At 41.9% G+C, this 19,127-nt stretch overlaps 1 protein-coding gene across 3 annotated transcripts in view; it reads right to left on the reverse strand.

Annotated features, from left to right (window-relative positions):
- Positions 1-1,409: 1,409 nt before the first annotated feature.
- The window catches only part of STON2 (stonin 2), an 85,273-nt gene continuing 67,555 nt past the window's right edge, over positions 1,410-19,127 (reverse strand). For all 3 annotated transcript variants that reach the window (XM_074585433.1, XM_074585432.1, XM_074585434.1), the window contains exons 5-7: positions 14,373-16,208; positions 7,888-8,090; positions 1,410-5,970 (exon numbers count right to left, since the gene is read on the reverse strand). In XM_074585433.1, coding sequence (XP_074441534.1) covers positions 5,887-5,970; positions 7,888-8,090; positions 14,373-16,208 — 2,123 coding nt within the window. In that variant the 3' untranslated portion in view covers positions 1,410-5,886. The remainder of the gene's footprint in view (positions 5,971-7,887; positions 8,091-14,372; positions 16,209-19,127) is intronic.

Below are 19,127 nucleotides of genomic sequence, written 5' to 3' on the forward strand. Positions count from 1 at the left end.
TCCAACTACTTTTTTGTTTATATATGGCAGTTGCTGTTAGGCTTCTAATACTGTGACCAAAAGGACAGGAATTTTTTCTGGGACTGGTGCACTTCATGTTTCAGAGACATCTGCTGTGACACAGACCTGCACCTCAGCTGAAACAATGGGCTGCTTCTCCATCTTTTGCTTTACCTCTGACCTACAGCAGCTTTTGCCCTACTCATAAATTTACGACATACCTGGATTAGACGGTAAGGGCAATCATGGCAACTAAGATCACTGAAAGAAAGCTGTGGTGTTTTTTTTTCTCCCCAGATTGCGCTATCTCACCGTAGTGATGTCTTTTGTTTGCGTAGCCATCGCGCTGGCACTCTTACCTTCTCCATCTCTTGTAGAGTGTTTTGGCTTGTCTCGAAGGACTGCCCTATTGCCAAAGAGCGTTCAGCTCCTTGGTTTCAAACTTTCAGCTTTTTCTGTAACTCTCTCTTTTTAAAACTATTTTGCATATTATCAAGCTATCACGGTTAATACCCTCCCAATTTGATAGTATCATTTCCAAATGTCGCTGAATATCTGAATTACAGCAAATAAACTGCTATTACTAACAGCCCCGAATCTTTCTATTTAACTTTCCTTCATTCTTCTGGCTGACCTGATTTGAGTAACGAACACGAGGCACCATTCCCTGTGTGCCTCCATTTTCTTATACTGTTTTGTGATTGACTTAGGGTCAGTCGTACTGAGGCACACTACCGAGAATGTGCTGGGCTCAGAGCAATAACCTGAGCAGCCCTTACGATGGGTATCCGATTTTCTCTGGTCAATGGGACTGCCCAGCTCTTCAGTTTGATTCAGGGAGGGCTTTCGAGAAAAACAGCAGGCTGGTCTCAGCGACTGTGAGAGAAGTGGAAAGATGTCTGGAATGATACATGGCTTACTCGAGTTTGAAAGAACACAGGGAATCACAGCAGAGGACTCTGCAAATATTTTAGACCTTATCTTTACACTTCCTTTGCGAAGAGATGTTCTGATTACAGAAGACACTGTCCTCGCATGCGCTCCTGGCTTTAGTGGTCAGAGAACAGAAGCAGAAAAGACCCACTGAGCAGAAGGTTCAATTCTCAATTACTTTGTTTCAGGAAAGGTTCATGCAAATGTTGGATTCTCTTCTATATTATGTGAGCACTGCTCCACACGCCTGTTACGTGGCTCAAGCTCTAGGCCTGCTCCATTTCCTCTGCAGTCTATCATTCAGTCTGGATTATCAAATGAAATAGTCTCTTTTCCGTATATAGTCCCATTACTTGTAATTTATGTCCTTCTTTATGCCATTCAAAACACTCCCTTTTCCTCTTCTGAATTCAAGACTTCTGACTTAGCAGAATGTACAGCACACGCAACTTCAATTCACAGTGAAAATGTGGATATGCTGTTTCATCTTAACATTTATTTAAGTTTTCCCACAGTTCAAACAAAACATGACATCCCATTTCAACTGATAAAATAAAGAGAAAAAAAAAATAAACCACTTCTACAAAGTTAGCCAGTGTATAGACTTTCTTACTTTACAAAACGAAAAGGTAGGAGGACATGTTACAAAATAATCATCAAATCAACCAATGTCAATAGTGCAAAGAATGAACTGCAAGTAGAGGAGAGGGAGGGAGGGAGGGTAGGATGGATGGATGGATGGATGGATGGATGGATGGGTGGCTGGCTGAACAAAACAGGAAAGCTAGGAACAGCTATGCCTGTTATCATACAAAATTTTGTATCTCAAAAAGCTCATGACGTGGATTTAACTTTAGCGGCAGAAGAGGGTTAAGTACTTCATCCCTAAGTGATCTCTGTGTGCTGCAGATTCTTGCACTGGCCAGTTCTGGAGATGAATACAGCTATAAACATGAGCTGCTAGGTCACTGAAAGGAATTTTTCACCCTCTGGAACAGAGGTTACCTATCAAGGGCTTGATTAATTTGTGTGCGCTCAAGGGCCAAGGAAATTACTGAGAATTTCATGCAAGCAACAGAGCAAGTACCTCCAGGCTGAACTTTGTATACCTTTTCCTCCTGCTTTCATGCTCTTTTGCGTGCAATTGCTCTCTATCCTGGGAGGTGACTGATCAAAAGGGAGTTTTAGCAGCTACTAAGTCATGTGGACGGGAAGACCAACAGGTCTTGGATGTCCTGTCAAGCAAATATGTCAGCCAGAAACCCACCAGAAAAGGTAAATTGTTTCCGCAATGTTTCTTATGATACTGCTACGATGAAGAACCTAAAATCTGTCTCCTTCATAGGATGACTAAATTTTGAGTCTAAATAAAATAAAAGGACAAAAATAGCATCAGTCAGTCACAGTAACTCTCAGTTGAATTTGCCCGTTTGCCTTTGCTAGCAGACTGTCCACAGTTTATACATGTAAGAGGCATTCACTAGAATAAGCTCAGCTGCCTGGAGACGTTTTTAATCTTTTCCCCTTGTGATCAAAGACTGCTGAAGTTTATTTTTCTAGGCAAAATTCCCTGCAATACCTCAAGTCTTATCACAGCACAAAAATGAAACAAAACCATAATGAGAAATAGAAAGAAGGCTGAGAGGGGGAATAGCTTCAGGGAGTAAACGTATGCTTACCCTGAAGGCACATTTCCTGCACGGAGCGTTTGAGTACTACAAGGTTTTCCAATAAACCAAAGGATTGTGATTCTATCTTTCTCAAAAGGAGTACTAAACTGAAACTATTCAAAGAGATTTTTTTTTTCCCCCGAGATAAAAAAAAAAAAAAATCTCCACTACAGGCATAGCTTGTATCTAAATCATTTCTGCTACCCTAAAACTGACAGAACTCTGAGCTCTTTTCCCCTCACCCCCATCAACAGTCCGTTCAAATTACCACTGTACCTCTACGGATGAAGAGTATATAATTCACGTACATAAAGTTCATACAGTGACAGTATCTAACACTGAAAAATTGGCACTGTTTAATCAAATAAGAAGAGTGTAACTCTCAAAAAGAGCACTTGGGATCCCGGTATTCAAATGCTCGGTGCTCGTAATGGTGCTGGACTGAAAAAAAAAATTCAGTGGTGACACCTGGTGATAACAACACTAGACTAAAGATTTTGGTTGTTAGTGCTCTTTTGAAAAATCAAACTACTTACTCTAGTGCTTCAATAGGAAATAAGTTCTTTTGAAACTCTGGTCGAGGTATTAATCCTAAACTCTTGAAAATTCAGTGGCAAGGACACCAGGAAGATGTTCTCCAGAGATCAGAATGGATTAAAATAGCTTTTTTTATAAACCAGAACACTTTTCCAGTTTTACCTGCATAACTCCATGAGGACTGAAAGACATGCTTCCATCGTATAACTAACTACGTAAAAGAGATCAGAGTCAGGCCCATGCTCTTTCTTTCATTCATTAACTTTGAATAAAAAAAAAGAATCGGTGATGGAGAGGTAGAGAAATTAAGTAAATCTGGAAACCTCCAATATGTTCATCTTTCAATTTTTGGGGCATGAAATATTCTGTGGCGGGAGTATGATAGAGATTGAGTAGTTTAAGAATTCAAGAGAGATGGAAAATGATATGCCTTTGATTTTCTCCCTTCTTTAAGGAGTACAACATAATTTTGCTTATTTGCTATTACATATTTGTGTTTTCAAGGGCTGGGGAGCAACAGGCAAAAATTCAGAGACTGAAGCAGATCAGTGCAGATCAGAGTGGGGGCTCTCCCGACTTTTTCTTTCACAAAACATTCTCACGCTTCCTCAGCAACATCCCAGCACTCCTTCAGCTTGGTTCTGTTGGATTTCTTGCTGGTCCTTTTCAGAAACTGTACACTGGGAGCTGCAGTGAAAAACAGGGAAAACACCCAGAAGTTCTTTGAATGCCTTTGAAAAGAAGAGTGACTTTCACAGACTGGAGTTGCCATGCAACTCATCACAGCCAGCCTGTAACAGAGCTGAGAATCAGTCACGAATTCAGCCCCCCGCTCTCAGAAGTTTCACAACCTATACAAGTAATTACTTAATAAATAACGATTCCTCGCACTTCATCAGTAATTTTAATCCACTGATCTTGGAATGCTTCCTAAAAGTTAATAGCATTCTTCCACGTACAGAGAGGTGTTGCAAATGCTTAGTACTAACTGGCGTGCTCCGAGCCAGGAGCACTACCCACAATAGAGTATTATATGCCTATTAAGAAGTCCTTGAAGGACTGAGACTTTACATATTTACAATGGTGTAAATATAAATCACTAGGCTGATCTAGGCCTGGAATTTAGACGCATATAAAAAGGCATAGAAGTTCCCTATAATTTGTTTTAAATTCTACCACTGTAATTAATCTCATGTTTTATTTGGGATCTTAACATTATAGTGATTTTTATAGGAGTCACAGTAAAAGCAGTAATTTTGTTATATGAAATGTAAAATAAAATAAATGTATAAATTTATAAAAAAAGCTTTCATTTTAATTCATTATGATTTTAAATTACACTGCTAAGGCTTTCCAAATGTGTGACTTTAAAGTCAGCAGTAACCTTTCAAGATGAATGACTTAATAAATTACTTTTCTTACATTTAAAATTACCTTGAGATAAAATATTATGCAAGCCATGGAAACAACTACAAAAAATGTACTGTTTTATCTGAAAATATATACGAAGGAGTGATTTTTGCCTTCTGCATTTTTATTTAGAAATAAGATGTCAGACTTGCCGTTACTTTCAGCTAAATAGAGATCAAAAAATCTCCATGATGGAAGCTTGTTTAATTTTTGAAAAAAGATTTGGGGTCCCAGTTAGTGGGGGTTTTACAAAGATACAACTTACTTATATTGTAGGTTCAAGATAGAACATGAAAGTAATATTGCACTGCAAGCAAGGACACTCCAAGGAGTTTCAGGAAGGCAAACAACGTTGTCTGTTAAAGTAATCATGTTCTGACATTTTCAATAACCATCCAACTTACCCATCCAAGAAAACATAAAAAAACCCAAACAACCCACCCAAACCCAAACCCCAATATTTTCCCCTTAAATATCTTTCTAGGCAGGAATGATCTAATCTTAGCAAAGTCCCTCCTGTATCACCTCTATTATAACACACATTCCCTGTTACTAGCAGCTATAACCATGTTCAGTCAAGACAACAAAACAGCCCAGACTAACAAACAAAAATGTTAAGGAACTGCAGAGGCTTTCTTGTAACTTGTGCAGACGCCATGAATAATGTGTACAATGACATGTTGTCGTTCAGAGGATGGGACAGGAAAGGGTGAATAGAAGAACAGCTACATAATTAGCTGTCCTGTCTGTAGTTCATCTGCTTGCCCATTTACTGTGTTTAAGATGCAGAGTTTGTTGATTCTCCAGAAGGATGCTCAGGGTTTTCACTCCGTTGACCACTTCAGAAAAGAGATTTTGTATCATTTTTTACCTCGATGCTCCCTGAGTTTTATTTGGCAGCTCAGAAGGAAGCGAATCTGGTGATGACCAAACCAACAGGCACACAAAAAAATTGTTAACGCAGGAGGGCAAGATTGTAAGTGAGATAAAGGCTGCTTTCTGGTTTGGCTGTGACGGTGGCCAGACCATACTTCAGTGCAGAACCTAGACAGTGAAGAGGCAGAAAAGGCAGGCTTGACTGTAATACAAGTCGTTCTGTCTATACTAACTGTACTTAAATCACTCCAGCAAAAGCCCATGGGTCCGCTCCAAACAAACCACTGGCGAGCTTCTTCTCAAAGTATGGATCATCACAAGGAAAAATAATACTCTTCAGAGCATTATTTTAAAAGTAGTACTCCATGCTTCTTAAAGAAAAATACCAAAACCCTGCAAGTCCTTTCTTCCAGGTCGTTATTTTGACCACCCCTCTTGAGACCCGCAGACTGATCTTCCTTCACTGCGTAGCACATTCATTGACATTTGCAGCATCTTCTCTCTTCAGATCCTCATTCAAGCTTTTCTTCTGCTCTATTTCAACCTGGCAGAGGAGAAAGAGGGAGAACATTTGTAATGAGAAAGGAAAGAAAAAGATTCAAAAATCTTCCTTAGTGGTGACTCGTGTCCCACTCAGGTGAAGAAACTCTTGGTAAACTGAGAGGGTTGTGAAGAGAAATGGACCGAGGAGGAAAAGCTGGATTTGATCTACTGTAAATGTTTTCAGTCTAATCCAAACAGTTTTACGATTCAACAGTGTTATGACATCATTTCCAGAAGAGAAAATGTCACGCAGAGAACCGGTCTCAGATGATTTTATATTCATTACCATCCCCAGCTGTACTCTGAATCCAGACCCAGAACCAACTCTGCAGAGGACAGGTGGCTTCCCAAGAGACAGCAGATGACCAGCCTCAATTTTAAACTCTGCAAAGACTCATGTATAAAGCAAAGAGATCAATTTATAAAATGCACGTCTACATCTACATTTGTGTTCTAGATTTCAACGCCTCTGAAAACTCAGGGATAATCCAATGTTTCATTCTTAAGAGGGATATTTAGAAGACCAAATACCATCTCCAGGGAATTTAAGAGACTACTAAAAATGTAATTACAATTACTGTTAAAAATATTTGCCATGAGAATCTTTTCAGTATCCCTCATCAGTGCTCTTAAAGAAGGCAGGTAGGATGCCAACTTCTCTGCTGAGTGATCAGCTAACATGCAAATTTTGGCATACTGAGATTCTTGGCAGGTATATACATATTGCATTTTCCCATCTGCTCCTCTCCTTAGGGCAGGCAGGAAGAAGAAATATTTAAGGACAGAAATAATGTGTTCCTTTTGTCTGCTGTAGCACTCCCACTGTAGCTGCTACAAAGAGCAGCAAAACTCCCTGTTCACACTCCTACCACATCAGCTAATCCCCAGTAGCTGCCTGTGTGTATGTGTATGCTCTTTGTCGTGGTTTGGGCTGGACTGGCCGCTAAATGAATGACAGACGCTCTCTTCACCTCTCTCTCTCCCTTCCCAGAAGAGAAGGGAAAGAAAATGAGGGAGAGACTTATGGGTCAAAAAGAAAACTAAAACTGCTTTATTGAAATATTAATAATAAAAACAAAAGATTATATATACATATATATCTATAAAAAAATAATGAAATATATACAATATATACAAAACCAGTATGGAGCTCCCAGGATGAAGATCACAACACCGGCAGGCACTGGGAAAGTCCCATACTGGACTCAGTGACAGATGGGAACTGGATTCCAGAGCTGGATTCGGGAACACATGGATTGGGATCAAAGGACAGAGTCCTCCTCAGACGCCGGCCACTGAAGAAAGAAGCTGACCCCTTTGATCCCTCAGCTTTTATATTGAGCATGATGCAGATGGGGTGGAATACCCTGTTGGTCAGTTTTGGGTCACCTGTCCTGTCTGCTCCTCCCTGCAGGTGTGATCCCTCTATGCTCTTCCGCTTCCAACCCTCCAACGTGGTACATAAAGTGAGCTGACCTTGGTTGTTATAGCAATAAGTATAAGCAGGAGCCTCTCTGCATACCATCCCTTGGTATTAACTATAAACATCAGGCCTTACCACTCTGGAAGCAGACACTGTTCAAAGAATACGCCGTTAATTTCAGAGAATTCAGTTAGTTAGAAGAGACTTAACTGAAAAGTAAAATTACTGAACAGAAAATGGGTTCTGTTTTACTTCAAACCAGGACACTCTTCCACAAAGCAACTGGAAGCAAGTTTATTCCATCTTTGCTGAGGAATAATCCACTGCTTGTTTGCCATGAATCAATAGGCTGCGCATGGGTAGCTACTGCACAGAGCCTGGCACGTGCCAAATTCCCACCTCATTTACCCATGGTATTTTATTTGTCTGCCCCTGCTTTTCAAGACAATGTAGTATGCAAAGTAACCGTGGCGATTGACACATGCTCAGTCTTACCTTGTAACTGTAGTGTGCTGAATAGTTGACCCACTTCCTCACATCGGTCTTGTCCTCAACAGAGATGGACCGAACAGTGGCTTTGGACGCAGAAGTGGTGGGCATGTCAAATTCCACATCTACATAGCGGACAAAACTGGAAGGCACTTCCCGGTCAGAGCCAAGCTCTAGGTGACAGAAGAAGCAGTGAGGATGGCCAGAAGCTGGAAAAAGAGAGCAAACAGACATGGAAATTGTGTTGGGTGGATCAAAAAAGACACCACCTAGGAGGAGGCAACATCACGAAACTGCAAGAAACCCAGAATCTGCCTAAGTGAACTACTTCGCAGCAAGTGACAGTATCTATCTTACCTGCTTCAATAATGTTGTGACTTTCCAGAGGAATTAAACAAAATAAATGCAAAAAGGACTGATGATCACTCTAGGTTTTTTTTAGTGGGTGAAAATACAAGATGTAAATTAAGCATCATAGGGTAAAGGTATTTCTCCTCTTCTGATTTCCCCAGTGTATGTAACATGCTAAGTATATTGTGGCACACCTTTCTGAAGTGTCATGTATTGACAGTAAGTAAAGGTGGGATTTGGCAGATATTTCACATTTATTTTAGATTGTTATTCCCATTTTTAGCAAAAAAAATATACTGGATATGATTAAATAATTTTTCTGGTTTCAAAAAGCAAATTTGTGCACAGCCTGGAAATAACTGTTTATTCCTTACTCTACCCCACAACAAGGTGGCTAGTCATTAAAGATGGCAAGGTGAGGAAGCAATCACATTGAGCTCTGTCATCTGTAAATGATAACCTTTGTCATTATTTTTTTCCCCTTTGTTTTGCTGGACAGCAGTGATGTTTAAAAATTAAATTAAGGACTGCGAGTCAAGCTAGGCTGGTTTTATTTCTGACTGCTGCCAACTCCCTAAGCTCCTGAGCAAGTCATTTAAGGTCTGCGCCTCAGTTTCTCTGTCAGCAAAATGAGGATGAGAGTCTTCAAAGCCACCTTGGGCTTTCTGATTGATGGGATCCTATTATCTAAGTATGCATAAGTGAAAATAATGTATAAATAAATGAACGGAATCCTTGTCTGCCACTGTTACAGGCTTTAGGATTTCTGCCTACTTATTAATTGGGAAAGTTCTTCTCCATACAGCTCAGCAAGGTGTACAAGACAGAGAAAAGGAAGGAGAAAGGCAGGCACAGTCAAAAAGAACTGGGGAAAGCCCAGAAGCTCCCCCTGGGAAGAGGAGGAAAACACCACCTGTGAAGGACTTGCAAGCCTGGGCCTTGAAAAGGAAGTCAGCTCCTCATTCAGATCTTAGCCCAAAAATCAGCCTTGTCGAGCTGAAGCTTGAAAAGCAAGATGTGTTTTTTTGAGAGATCACTTGTCCCAACAGGATGAAATTGAACAGTCTTTAGAGGGCTTAGGTATTGCAACATCCCACTTAACCTCTGAAATAGAGTTGGAAAAAAGTTTCAACCCGGTATAAGTCTGGGTAAAAATTTCATCTAGAGTCAGCCTCATAGTTCCAAACAGTCTAGCCAGAGTTTCCTCACAACTGGAAGGTTTATACACTTATGTCTGTTTATAAAGTGCTGTCTGCAGCAAATCCAACGAGAGGCTATGCAGTTCAGCAGAGACCACAGAGATATGCAGCACCACCGCGGGAGCCAAGTTCCAAGTGAGTGGGTGCAATATCAAGCAGATATAAAAGCTTGAGTTCTGCAAGCATTAAAATACATCACCCACTTTTCATCAGGATTAATCATCCCAAGCACAGTTGCCCTGGTTCTAAAGTGAGATGGGATCTCCCTCTGACAGTGTTTCCAACCTTTTCATACCTGGAGCACACTTTTTCTGGATAAAAAGCAGCAGTGCACAGCAGACCTTCAAGATGATCCCACGCACCACGGGCACCACGCACCACGGGCTAGCAGCAGCCCCATGTGCCCATGCACAGAGAACATTGTGCCCTCCAGCATGGCAGGGCTTTTGCTTCTGCCCAGTTCTTGAGCCTGGTGGTGGTGGGCACACCTGTGGTGGCTGTGCACATCAGCCTCTGCCACGGGACACTCGGGTGCCACTGCACATACCCGGCAATCACTGCTCTCTGGCACTGCCTTAGGAAGATGCCTAAAAATAAGTCATTCCTGGCTCAAAAATTCTGTGTTCAGCCCTTAGTACTGGCAACCAACTCCCAGTCTCAGGCTCCCCATCCATTCCTATCTCTTTCCTCACCCTGTATCAGCCTCAGAAGACTCCTCGTTGTAATCCTTCCTGCTCATCCACTTTGCTACGCTTTTCCTCTCCTCTGGTTTGCCGTGGCTTGCTCCCTCCATCAGACTGCCTGGCTTGCAGTGGGGTCCCACAGCAGACCACGAGAGGCGGCTCTGTGCTCCACAGCTACAAAACGTTCAGCTTGTGCCACTACGCTCCTGAGCTGGCATGTGCTCGGTTGCTTTTGGGATGGACACATAAGAAGCTAACACTGGGAAGTGTTTAACTGGGCCTGAGCACGCTGTGTGACAGGTGCTTTGGAGATCTGAGCTTTTAAACTCTGCATAATTGCAACTGGACACATGGAACCAGCAACCACTCTTCTAACACACCTGAATGTTGGATATTCACAGACTTAGAAAAAAAAAAAGGAGGTGGGGGGAATAAAGGGGGAAAAAGGCAAAAAAAAAAAGAATGCAATTAAATTAACAAAGCAATTTTTCAGTAATTTAATTTCTTCTAGTAGGAGTACCCACTAACAGAAAAGACCATGCACAACACTAAAAAAAATACGGAAGTTATTAATTTAAACCAGCTCAGCATGGTAGGCAAACAGATGAACTGATTAAGATAGCAACTCCTCCACCAAAGCTACAGCAAAAATACCAACCACATCAGAGTTCACTAGTGTCCCGAGCATGAGGCACACAAGGCACAACTTCTATAGCCCTTCTGTTTGTTCAACAGGCTCATTAAGAGCTCCTTCTCTAACAGACAGGTATGCTTTTTAGTAAAATCAGGAGGAAATCAACAGACTGCTTTTGCATCTCTTGTTTCCTTGAGATACTAGCATTTCATTCTGATGATCAGGGATCTGATAACAAAATTCATATATACGCATGGGTTACTGTGATTGGAGGGAATCTGTTCCAAACCACTCTGATGTCCCAACATGTTTGGACTAAAGGATTTAATTTACTTCAGAAAGTATACCAAGGCGCCTGGGATCCACAGCCAAACTAGACCAAAGTTCAAATATCCAGATCCAAGGCTCTGCATAGAGGCTACATCCCTGCTTTGCTGGAAGAGTGTTTTCCCACGAACGAAGACCGGGTGCATGTTTTCCTAATATTCTGCTGGTGGATCAAAAAAACCCAAAGATGTGGAGCCTAGCCAGCTGTAACTGAAGCTCTGCAGAGCCTGTAAATAGCTTTCTTTATCAAGTGCTTTGATCATATTAATTGTGAATATGAGAAGGGCAATAAAGTTTAACCAGCTATTTTGGAAAGGATTTCAGCAATGTGCTCAGTAGAATCCAGTCTGTATTTTTTTTTTTTAGGTTAAATCATAGCCAGAGTACACACAGTCCTTCATTCGTCATATGCTTTTCCATGTCCAGTCATAAGCAGATGCTTTGGCTACAAAATACTACAGACAGTGCTGATAACAAGTTCCTATAGTGAGAGTGCAAAAGTCCCCATTAGAAAGCACAAAGAGAAAACATTCAGATAAGACAGCAAAGCTGCTGAAATAATTATCAATTTAGGTGGTAGGATACCACAACCTGAATGCGAGCAGCCCTCCTCCCCTGCGGGGCTGTGGCATTGCCTGCCCCCTCAGGGCAGACTCCGGGCAGGGCTGATGGTGTCACACTCCTCACGTCCACACAGAGCCTCCACCAGCCTGCGTTCAGGCAATGGGGCGAAGCACAAGAGGTCCAAGTGGCTACCTGGAGATCTCTGGAGCTGCTGGGATCGTGTTTGCAAGGGACTGATGTGTCAGGGCACACAATGTGGATGAACAAAGGGTCCCACAGTAAGTCTGTGCCTATGTATGTACTTCTTTGTCTGGCCCACGGGGCTGGCAGACAGGCACATGTGCTGGAGGGAGTCATGCAATGCATACGCCCCAGGTCATGTGGACGGATTGTGTGGCCTCTGGAGGCAGGGTGGAGCTGGAGACTGTGGCTACCTGCAGCATTTCTCACCAGCTGCAGTGTGATGCCACCACCTCTCTCCTGCTCTGGAGTCTCGGGCACCAGAACAGTTCATTAGCAGACCAGATGTTTAGGGAGGACCCAGAGCACTGTAAGAGGTGAGTTGCAGGTGCCACAGTAAGACAGCATGGAGTGCGAGTCAGGGGAATATTTTTATACTTAATGCTTGAGAATGCATCATTTATAGAGACTTCTGCAAATAGGTGGAGGTGAGTTGTTATATGACTTGCGGGTAGGGCTGGATACAGCCAAGCATGCACAAGGTTGTGAGTAGATCACGTCAGTATCACATGGTCAGAAGTGTATGTGGTCCATCAGGCAAATCTAAGAAGGAGTGGGAATCAATGCTTTTGAGTACCATTTACATCCCTCTTTGTTTGCCATGTGCTTTGCGTAAGGAAAACCATGGGACAAGTACTGTCAAGCAATGTAAATAGACCTTGAGAGGCAAGGTTAGATTTAAACTACACTTGGCCTGCCCTCTCATGACTTTGGGATTCCCACTCTCTCACATACCTCATGTATCCTGGCCAAGACAGTGCTTGCAAGGCCCTTCCTTTCCCTGAAATTACATCTGATCTGACCAGAGGCGTGAGGACACTCTTTTCCTCTCAGGATGTAAACAAATACTAACTGCCCTGCATTCTGCACGGTGACACTGATGGATAGTTGCTCTATGGCTGGGTGCCAACGGCAGCGCCAAGTCTGTGATGCATTTCCTCCTGACACAGGGTACATACAACAAAGCTTCACGCTGGGAGAGATGAGGTCAAGGAAATAGGAGACACAGGTCAACATCTCCCTCAAAGCTGCAATGGGTAAGGGGGTATCACCTCGCAGGAGGCAGTAGAGCCAGGAGTTCTGCCTCTTCTCCTGGTTTGCTACCAGTATGTTCTGTGATTGTGTTAAAGTTTGGGGACTTCTGTTTCCCCAGCTGCAATGTCTATATGGTATATGGGGATCTTTGGAGAGTAGATGCCACAAAAGGCCCAATTTCACAGCATCTCGTTCCCAGAGCGTGTGCAGATGGCATAGTGAGATTTTCCTCACAAGCATGTTATTGCTCATAAACAGCCTGAGGTTAATTTTTCATTGTGGTATTTCTCTCGAGTTCCCAATCTCTCTCTTCTTATGCCCTGCACTACAGAAAACACGGAGCCTTCACTTTTGTCAATGATATCCCTCCAAATTTGTAACCTATCGTGTAAGCTGGTGTCCTTGGGCTGTGATCCAAAAGATTAGAAGCCTTGAATCACTGTTTTGCTGACACTGTAGTTCAAACTCAGGAAAAACATATGTCCTTAGAAAGTGCCAAATCTGCTACAACACTGAACTTGCAGGGAACTCTGAATATGGAAACCTACCCAGTCACCCAGCTGCATTACTACAGCATTAGTACTAAAAATCTCATTTTACAAATCTCATTTGTAAAAAGCTAATCTAGATCAGAGAAATCAAGAAGTAGAATTTTCACAACAAATAAAAATAAACCCGATTTGTCTAGCTTTATCGCACACCATGCATGAAAGGCAGGAAGTGTAATGACTGGCAGCAATGACCAAAGGGAACAGTAGCTCGCTCATATTATTTGAATGTTTAATTATGATCATGTTACTAGAAATACAAAGACTTGTGGATTTGATGTTGGTATTCTCTCTTCAGGTTTAAGATGCATTTATGTGTCTGCACCGATTACAGAAACATAGCCACTAACGGGCTTTTGGAAATTTTTTTTTTTAAATGGTTGCACAATGTCTTCTGTCCTTTTACAATCCTCGTTCCAGACACTTTGTAGACATTAGTTGTGGTATACACATTGAAATATATAGCATTGGCGCAGTATGCTTGGCAATACATGGAAAAGAAATCACATGTGCTGGAACTACAGCAATTTACGTGGTCCTGTCCTTCAGCCCCGTAGTGTAGTATCTTGCCTTTGCAAGTTACCTAAAAAAGCCCTGCTTCCAATAACAGTGCTAAGCACACAGAGATGTTTGATGCCTAAGTCCCATAATGTACTCATAAAAGCAGAGACAGAAGGCATATTTTTGCATCAGGAAAACCTGAACCTGTTTTTCTCATTAGCAATGTTTGTAGGCTACGTAAAGCTACTGCAATGAAGGGTCAGATAAACTCTTCATGCAACTAACTGATGTCCTTTGGTATGCTACAGAGGATGATTTATCCCTCACCACGTAAACACAGCATTCCCTATCTTCCAAAATACATAACTCCTTTTAGTTTACTCCTGCAGGGATGGTATGCACCACTCACCTGAGTTTTTGTCAGGCAGTCGGTTTATCCTCCATACGATGGAATTAAAGGCATGCTCATATTTGGCAGTTCCCAAAGTTACTCTCATTACTGGCTCAGAACCAGACAGACTGGTTGATCCAAAAGTGGCCCCCTTGTTCACCTTGGCTTTCAAAGATTTCTCCCCCAGGACGCTCTCCCTGCGGAAGTTCTTCACCCACTCGTTTGGCACTGGGTAGCGGATCATCACATTTTCACAAGGGACCTGAGATAAAGGGTCACGGTTGGAAGAGAACCCAGTGGACATCATCAGCCAGCTCTGCACCTCCACCTCAGCACCATTGATGCTGGCAGCCGTCCTCAGAGTAAAAGGCAAAGTTTTCTCAGCAAAGACAGTTCTGAATCGCATCAGTTCAAACCGGCAGGCATCCAAAGGGTTGAACAGGATAATACGCGAGTTATTAAACACATCCTCATCCACACATGAATGGAACTGACAGCTGTATAATTTAATCCACTTAGTGGTAGTAGTGGGCATAATATCCTGCCTTGCAACTATTTCATTCCCTTTGATCAGGATATCGTTAAGGCCCAGTCTGCATTCTGCCAGGCCAGAAAGGAAGCTGAGAACATAGATATGGGTCAGCACACTGTGCTGGAGAATCACACTGTCTCCTTTGGCCAAGATACCATGAAACTCGTCCCTGACGTCAACTGTGATTTCTTCTTCTTGATAGTTTAGTCCCACTGTGCTCAGATCTGTTGATGAGGCTGGCAAGTTCATCAGTGTGTCTTGCACAGCACTGATGAAGCTAAGGAAGTCTTCATAATTTGTAGTCCCAAGCTTGATAATTTGCTCTCTCTCTGCTGTGTGAGCAATGGCTGGCTTAGGCTGATACTTCTTTTTCTCCTTGTAGGTTGTGCGGTCCAACCGCACACTGTGTATCCTTCCATTCTCATCATAGTTCTGGAGTTTGCGCTCTGAAATCTCATGATTGATTTCAAGTTTGAATTCCCGGAAAGGCTTCTCCAGTCCTTTCTCATAAAAAAGCTGTATACATCCACTGTCTGTCAGCTTGACGTATATTGGTCCCCAGTGCCTGGATGACATAATATTCTTCTTCTCTGGGATCCTGAGCATCATTGGCCATCCATCCTTTGGCTGAGCTGGTGCCAGGTTAAATAAGGCTGCCTCCAGATCATATGGCAACATGGGGTCATCATCAGGCAAGGTAGGGCTGCTCACACGATCTGGGTCTCCAATCTGGAGTTGCTTGAGCTGCTCTACAGCATCTGTGTGGGTTACACTTTTGTTTGCCTCATGGAAACTGATGGTATCAGGCTCTTGATGGAGAATAATGAGAGAGTCTCTTTGGCTTTTGCCTGGAGCACTGGAGACAGAAGAACTTTTGGAACGTCTGTCTCGCTCCTCGAAGAATGAACTGAATGGATTGATGGGTGAGGGTTGGACATCTCGCAGAGATTCATCCAGGAAGGGATTAGTAGCACTCCATGGTGGTGTTTCAACAGAAGGCAACTTGGTTAAGGAGGAGAGATCTAGTTTTTTAATTTTGGAAAGGTCACCCAAAGTGCTTTTAGGACGTTCTCTTTTCTTAAAGGATGTAGTGAGGTTAAAGTTAACATCTGGAGTCTGTGTTTCTGCAGGTGCGGTGTCTGTTTTCAAGGGAGAAAGGTTCTGCGGTGAAAAACTGACTTCATTGTCATCAAAAGTCACCCAGCTGGGAAAGCGAACTGTGGTTGGGGTAGATGAATGCCCATTCACGGAAGTGTTGTTCAGCTGCCAGTTGACAGCCTCCATATCTACCTCTTCATCTTCCTGGAGAGACGAGGAATTGTCTTTAAAAAAAGAGGGGAGGGGAGGAAATTTCAGCTAATTATTCTGAAGTTACCTAGTTCTCTCCACTAAAAGAAAAACACAGTCTGCACAACAGTTTGCATGCTCAAGAAAGGCCTATTCATATGCTGGGCAAGAAAGATAATCAAAAGACTTGGCTAAAATGCTGAAGAGAGCCTGGCAAGAATGGAGAAATAGATTCAGCCAGTTTTAAATGGACAGTTTAACACAGAAAAGGAATGGAGGAAGAAATACAAAAGGAGTGACAGCAATGATGGTATTGCTCTCATTCAAACATAATGACCTAAAAAAGAAACTTAGCCTACATGTTGTAGTTAAAAAGCTTCCCTCGCTGAACTTTCAGGCTGCATTTCTTCTCTCCGCCTATCTTCTGTCATTTGCCTGTTTTGCCCCCTCTCTCCCTTTCTGTCCCCATACCCTTTCTCTACAGAAGAATCCAGTGGGGAGAGGGAATGAACATTGAGGACAAGCACTTCTCCACTTTGTCCCCACATACTTGTCTGCACATTCACTGTTACCACAAAAGCACACGGGGATATGGTGAAGGCACCACAAAAGGTGCCTAGGTGGCATTTTTGCCCAGGATGTGTTCAGCAAAGAGACTTTTTGACTTAACCAGTGGGAAAGAGTCTGCCAGTCCTTGGATATCTCTGAAAAATCTCTTGGAGGAGCTGTGATCTAGGGATGTACGTTAGGATAAGGAAAAACATATATTTGACTTGTATTGTGGGAGCTGTTGTCATCCTCTGTCAGGATATGGCACCTTTGACTGCTATTTTCCTAGTCTCAGGCTTTGCCAAGCCACCTCCCAGAAGCCTGCATCATACTGTGCTATTTCATTCCCAACTCCGTCTGGAGGAGATAGCGACAGTGTTAATAAAGTGTTTTCCAAAATGAGCATAAATTCTCAGAGTTCAGAAACTAAAAGGCTTTCTTCCCATTTATTCCCACTGGGCTTATGAATCAGAGTGCTCCTCAAAATAAGCAGCCAGCATGAAATTCTACTCTGCATCTGCACTATGGGTTTGTCCTACATATGATACAGCAGTGCTAGCATTTGTGCCTTTTGTTTCTGATAAATCTATAGATCCCACGTTTTATGCAAGTCACTGTCAGTACAAGCAGAAAAGTGAGTGTAAGACATAGCACTTTGGTACAGCTCTACACCTGTGATGTGAGCATATTTTACAATATTAAAAACAACAAACTATTTAAGTTGTTATTTAAATTGCTACCAGTTTGCAAAAAAGATGAGCTTAATTTCCATTATGCCTCAAACATAATCGACAATTTGAATTTTTATTACAGTCACCATTTAGAATATGAAATAGGGAATATTCGTGTAAGCCAAAGTCCTGCCATTAGCTCATTATAATGTCTTGGGCAACATGATTTTCTGGACCTCTCATCCCAGCTGTATAGAAGTTCACCCAACCTTTTGATCTAAGGACAAAAAACATCATGCAATCTCTAAGGGTTATTATAATTGAGATTTATATATGAAGCAGAATGATACCAATTTGTTCATCAGGCCACAATAATAACAAAGCAAAACTAAGAACAGATAGCTTTTACAGACTATCCGTGCATTTCAAAGTGTATTTGAAAAGAAGTGTCACTATCTCAATGTCTCAGATTTTCTTCTCTACCCTGCCCTTTCCCTCCCAGCTTTGCACAATGCCTCTCTGTAGTCCCTAATACTGGTTGTGCCACTGGGTACAGTGGTGGGTGCTTTATCTGTTAAGTTTTGCCACAAGACTATAAATAGATTTGTGGGGGTAAAAACCCAATAAACTGATTATCAGTACTTTGGTTAGCAAGCATGTAATCCTTTGAAGCAAAGCAAAGACAATGGAAAGATGTGATAAGAGTACCACCTCTTTGCCATCTGCAATTATAACTTTCCCCTTTCCTGTATCTTAGCTTTTGAACTGCAGAAACCAAATCTCATCCCACAAATAAAGTATTAACACTTCTGGTAAGTTTGAGAGAGGCAGATGAGAAGACCTCCTTGAGAGTCCATGTGAAAAACACACAGAAATCATCTGACAAAATTTATTTCTAAACAGAACAAGTTTTATAAAATGAATTGCTTATTTGATCCAGATGCTCAGAAATACGGAAGAAACATTAAGAGAAGATGGCTTTATAAACATAAGCATTTCTGTAATTTTATTTTGTAGAAAAATCAGTAAACTGCTATTTGATGTCATGTGTGGAAGTGTCAAATCTAGGAAGTGAAATAATCTTTCTTTCCCAAACTATAATCAAATCTACATTCTTCTGCTGCCAAGGAACCATATGGTTGGGTTTACAAACACTTGAAGAATACAGAGGTTGTTCTACAAAAGACAGGTTTTTAGCTTTGTCTGTAAGAGAATGACTAATAGCAGGGAGGATAAAAATAACAATATGCTAATGCAGCTAAGGATCCAAAGAAAGTTCCTGAGAACTAGATGAAATAGCGTGTATATTCCAAGAGAAATATTGGCACCACTGCTGCAAAGGCAAATACAGCATGGTGAAAAATCTTGGCCTTGCTGGAGGATGGCTTAGACAATGATTTGAGATTTTTCCCTTCTTGACTTCTGATGAGTTCCTGAATATGGATGATAATGTTTAAAATGCGGATGTCCTTCAATTTGGCAGCACCCCAGTAGGTCTGGGAGAGGACACTTAGGAAAGTGATTCCCTAGATGAACGTTAAGTTCATTAGTTTTACTTCTTGCTTTCATAACTGCTTTCAAAATTCCTTCCTACAAAATAAATCAAGACAATAGCTAAGAGTGACTCCTGACTGAGAAAGACTGGTCAGACTGAAAAAAATGATCAGAGGGCTGGAGCACCTCTCCTATGAGGACAGGCTGAGAGAGTTGGGGTTGTTCAGCCTGCAGAAGAGA

This window comes from Larus michahellis, chromosome 4, assembly GCF_964199755.1.
Source record: "Larus michahellis chromosome 4, bLarMic1.1, whole genome shotgun sequence".
Taxonomy (NCBI): domain Eukaryota; kingdom Metazoa; phylum Chordata; class Aves; order Charadriiformes; family Laridae; genus Larus; species Larus michahellis.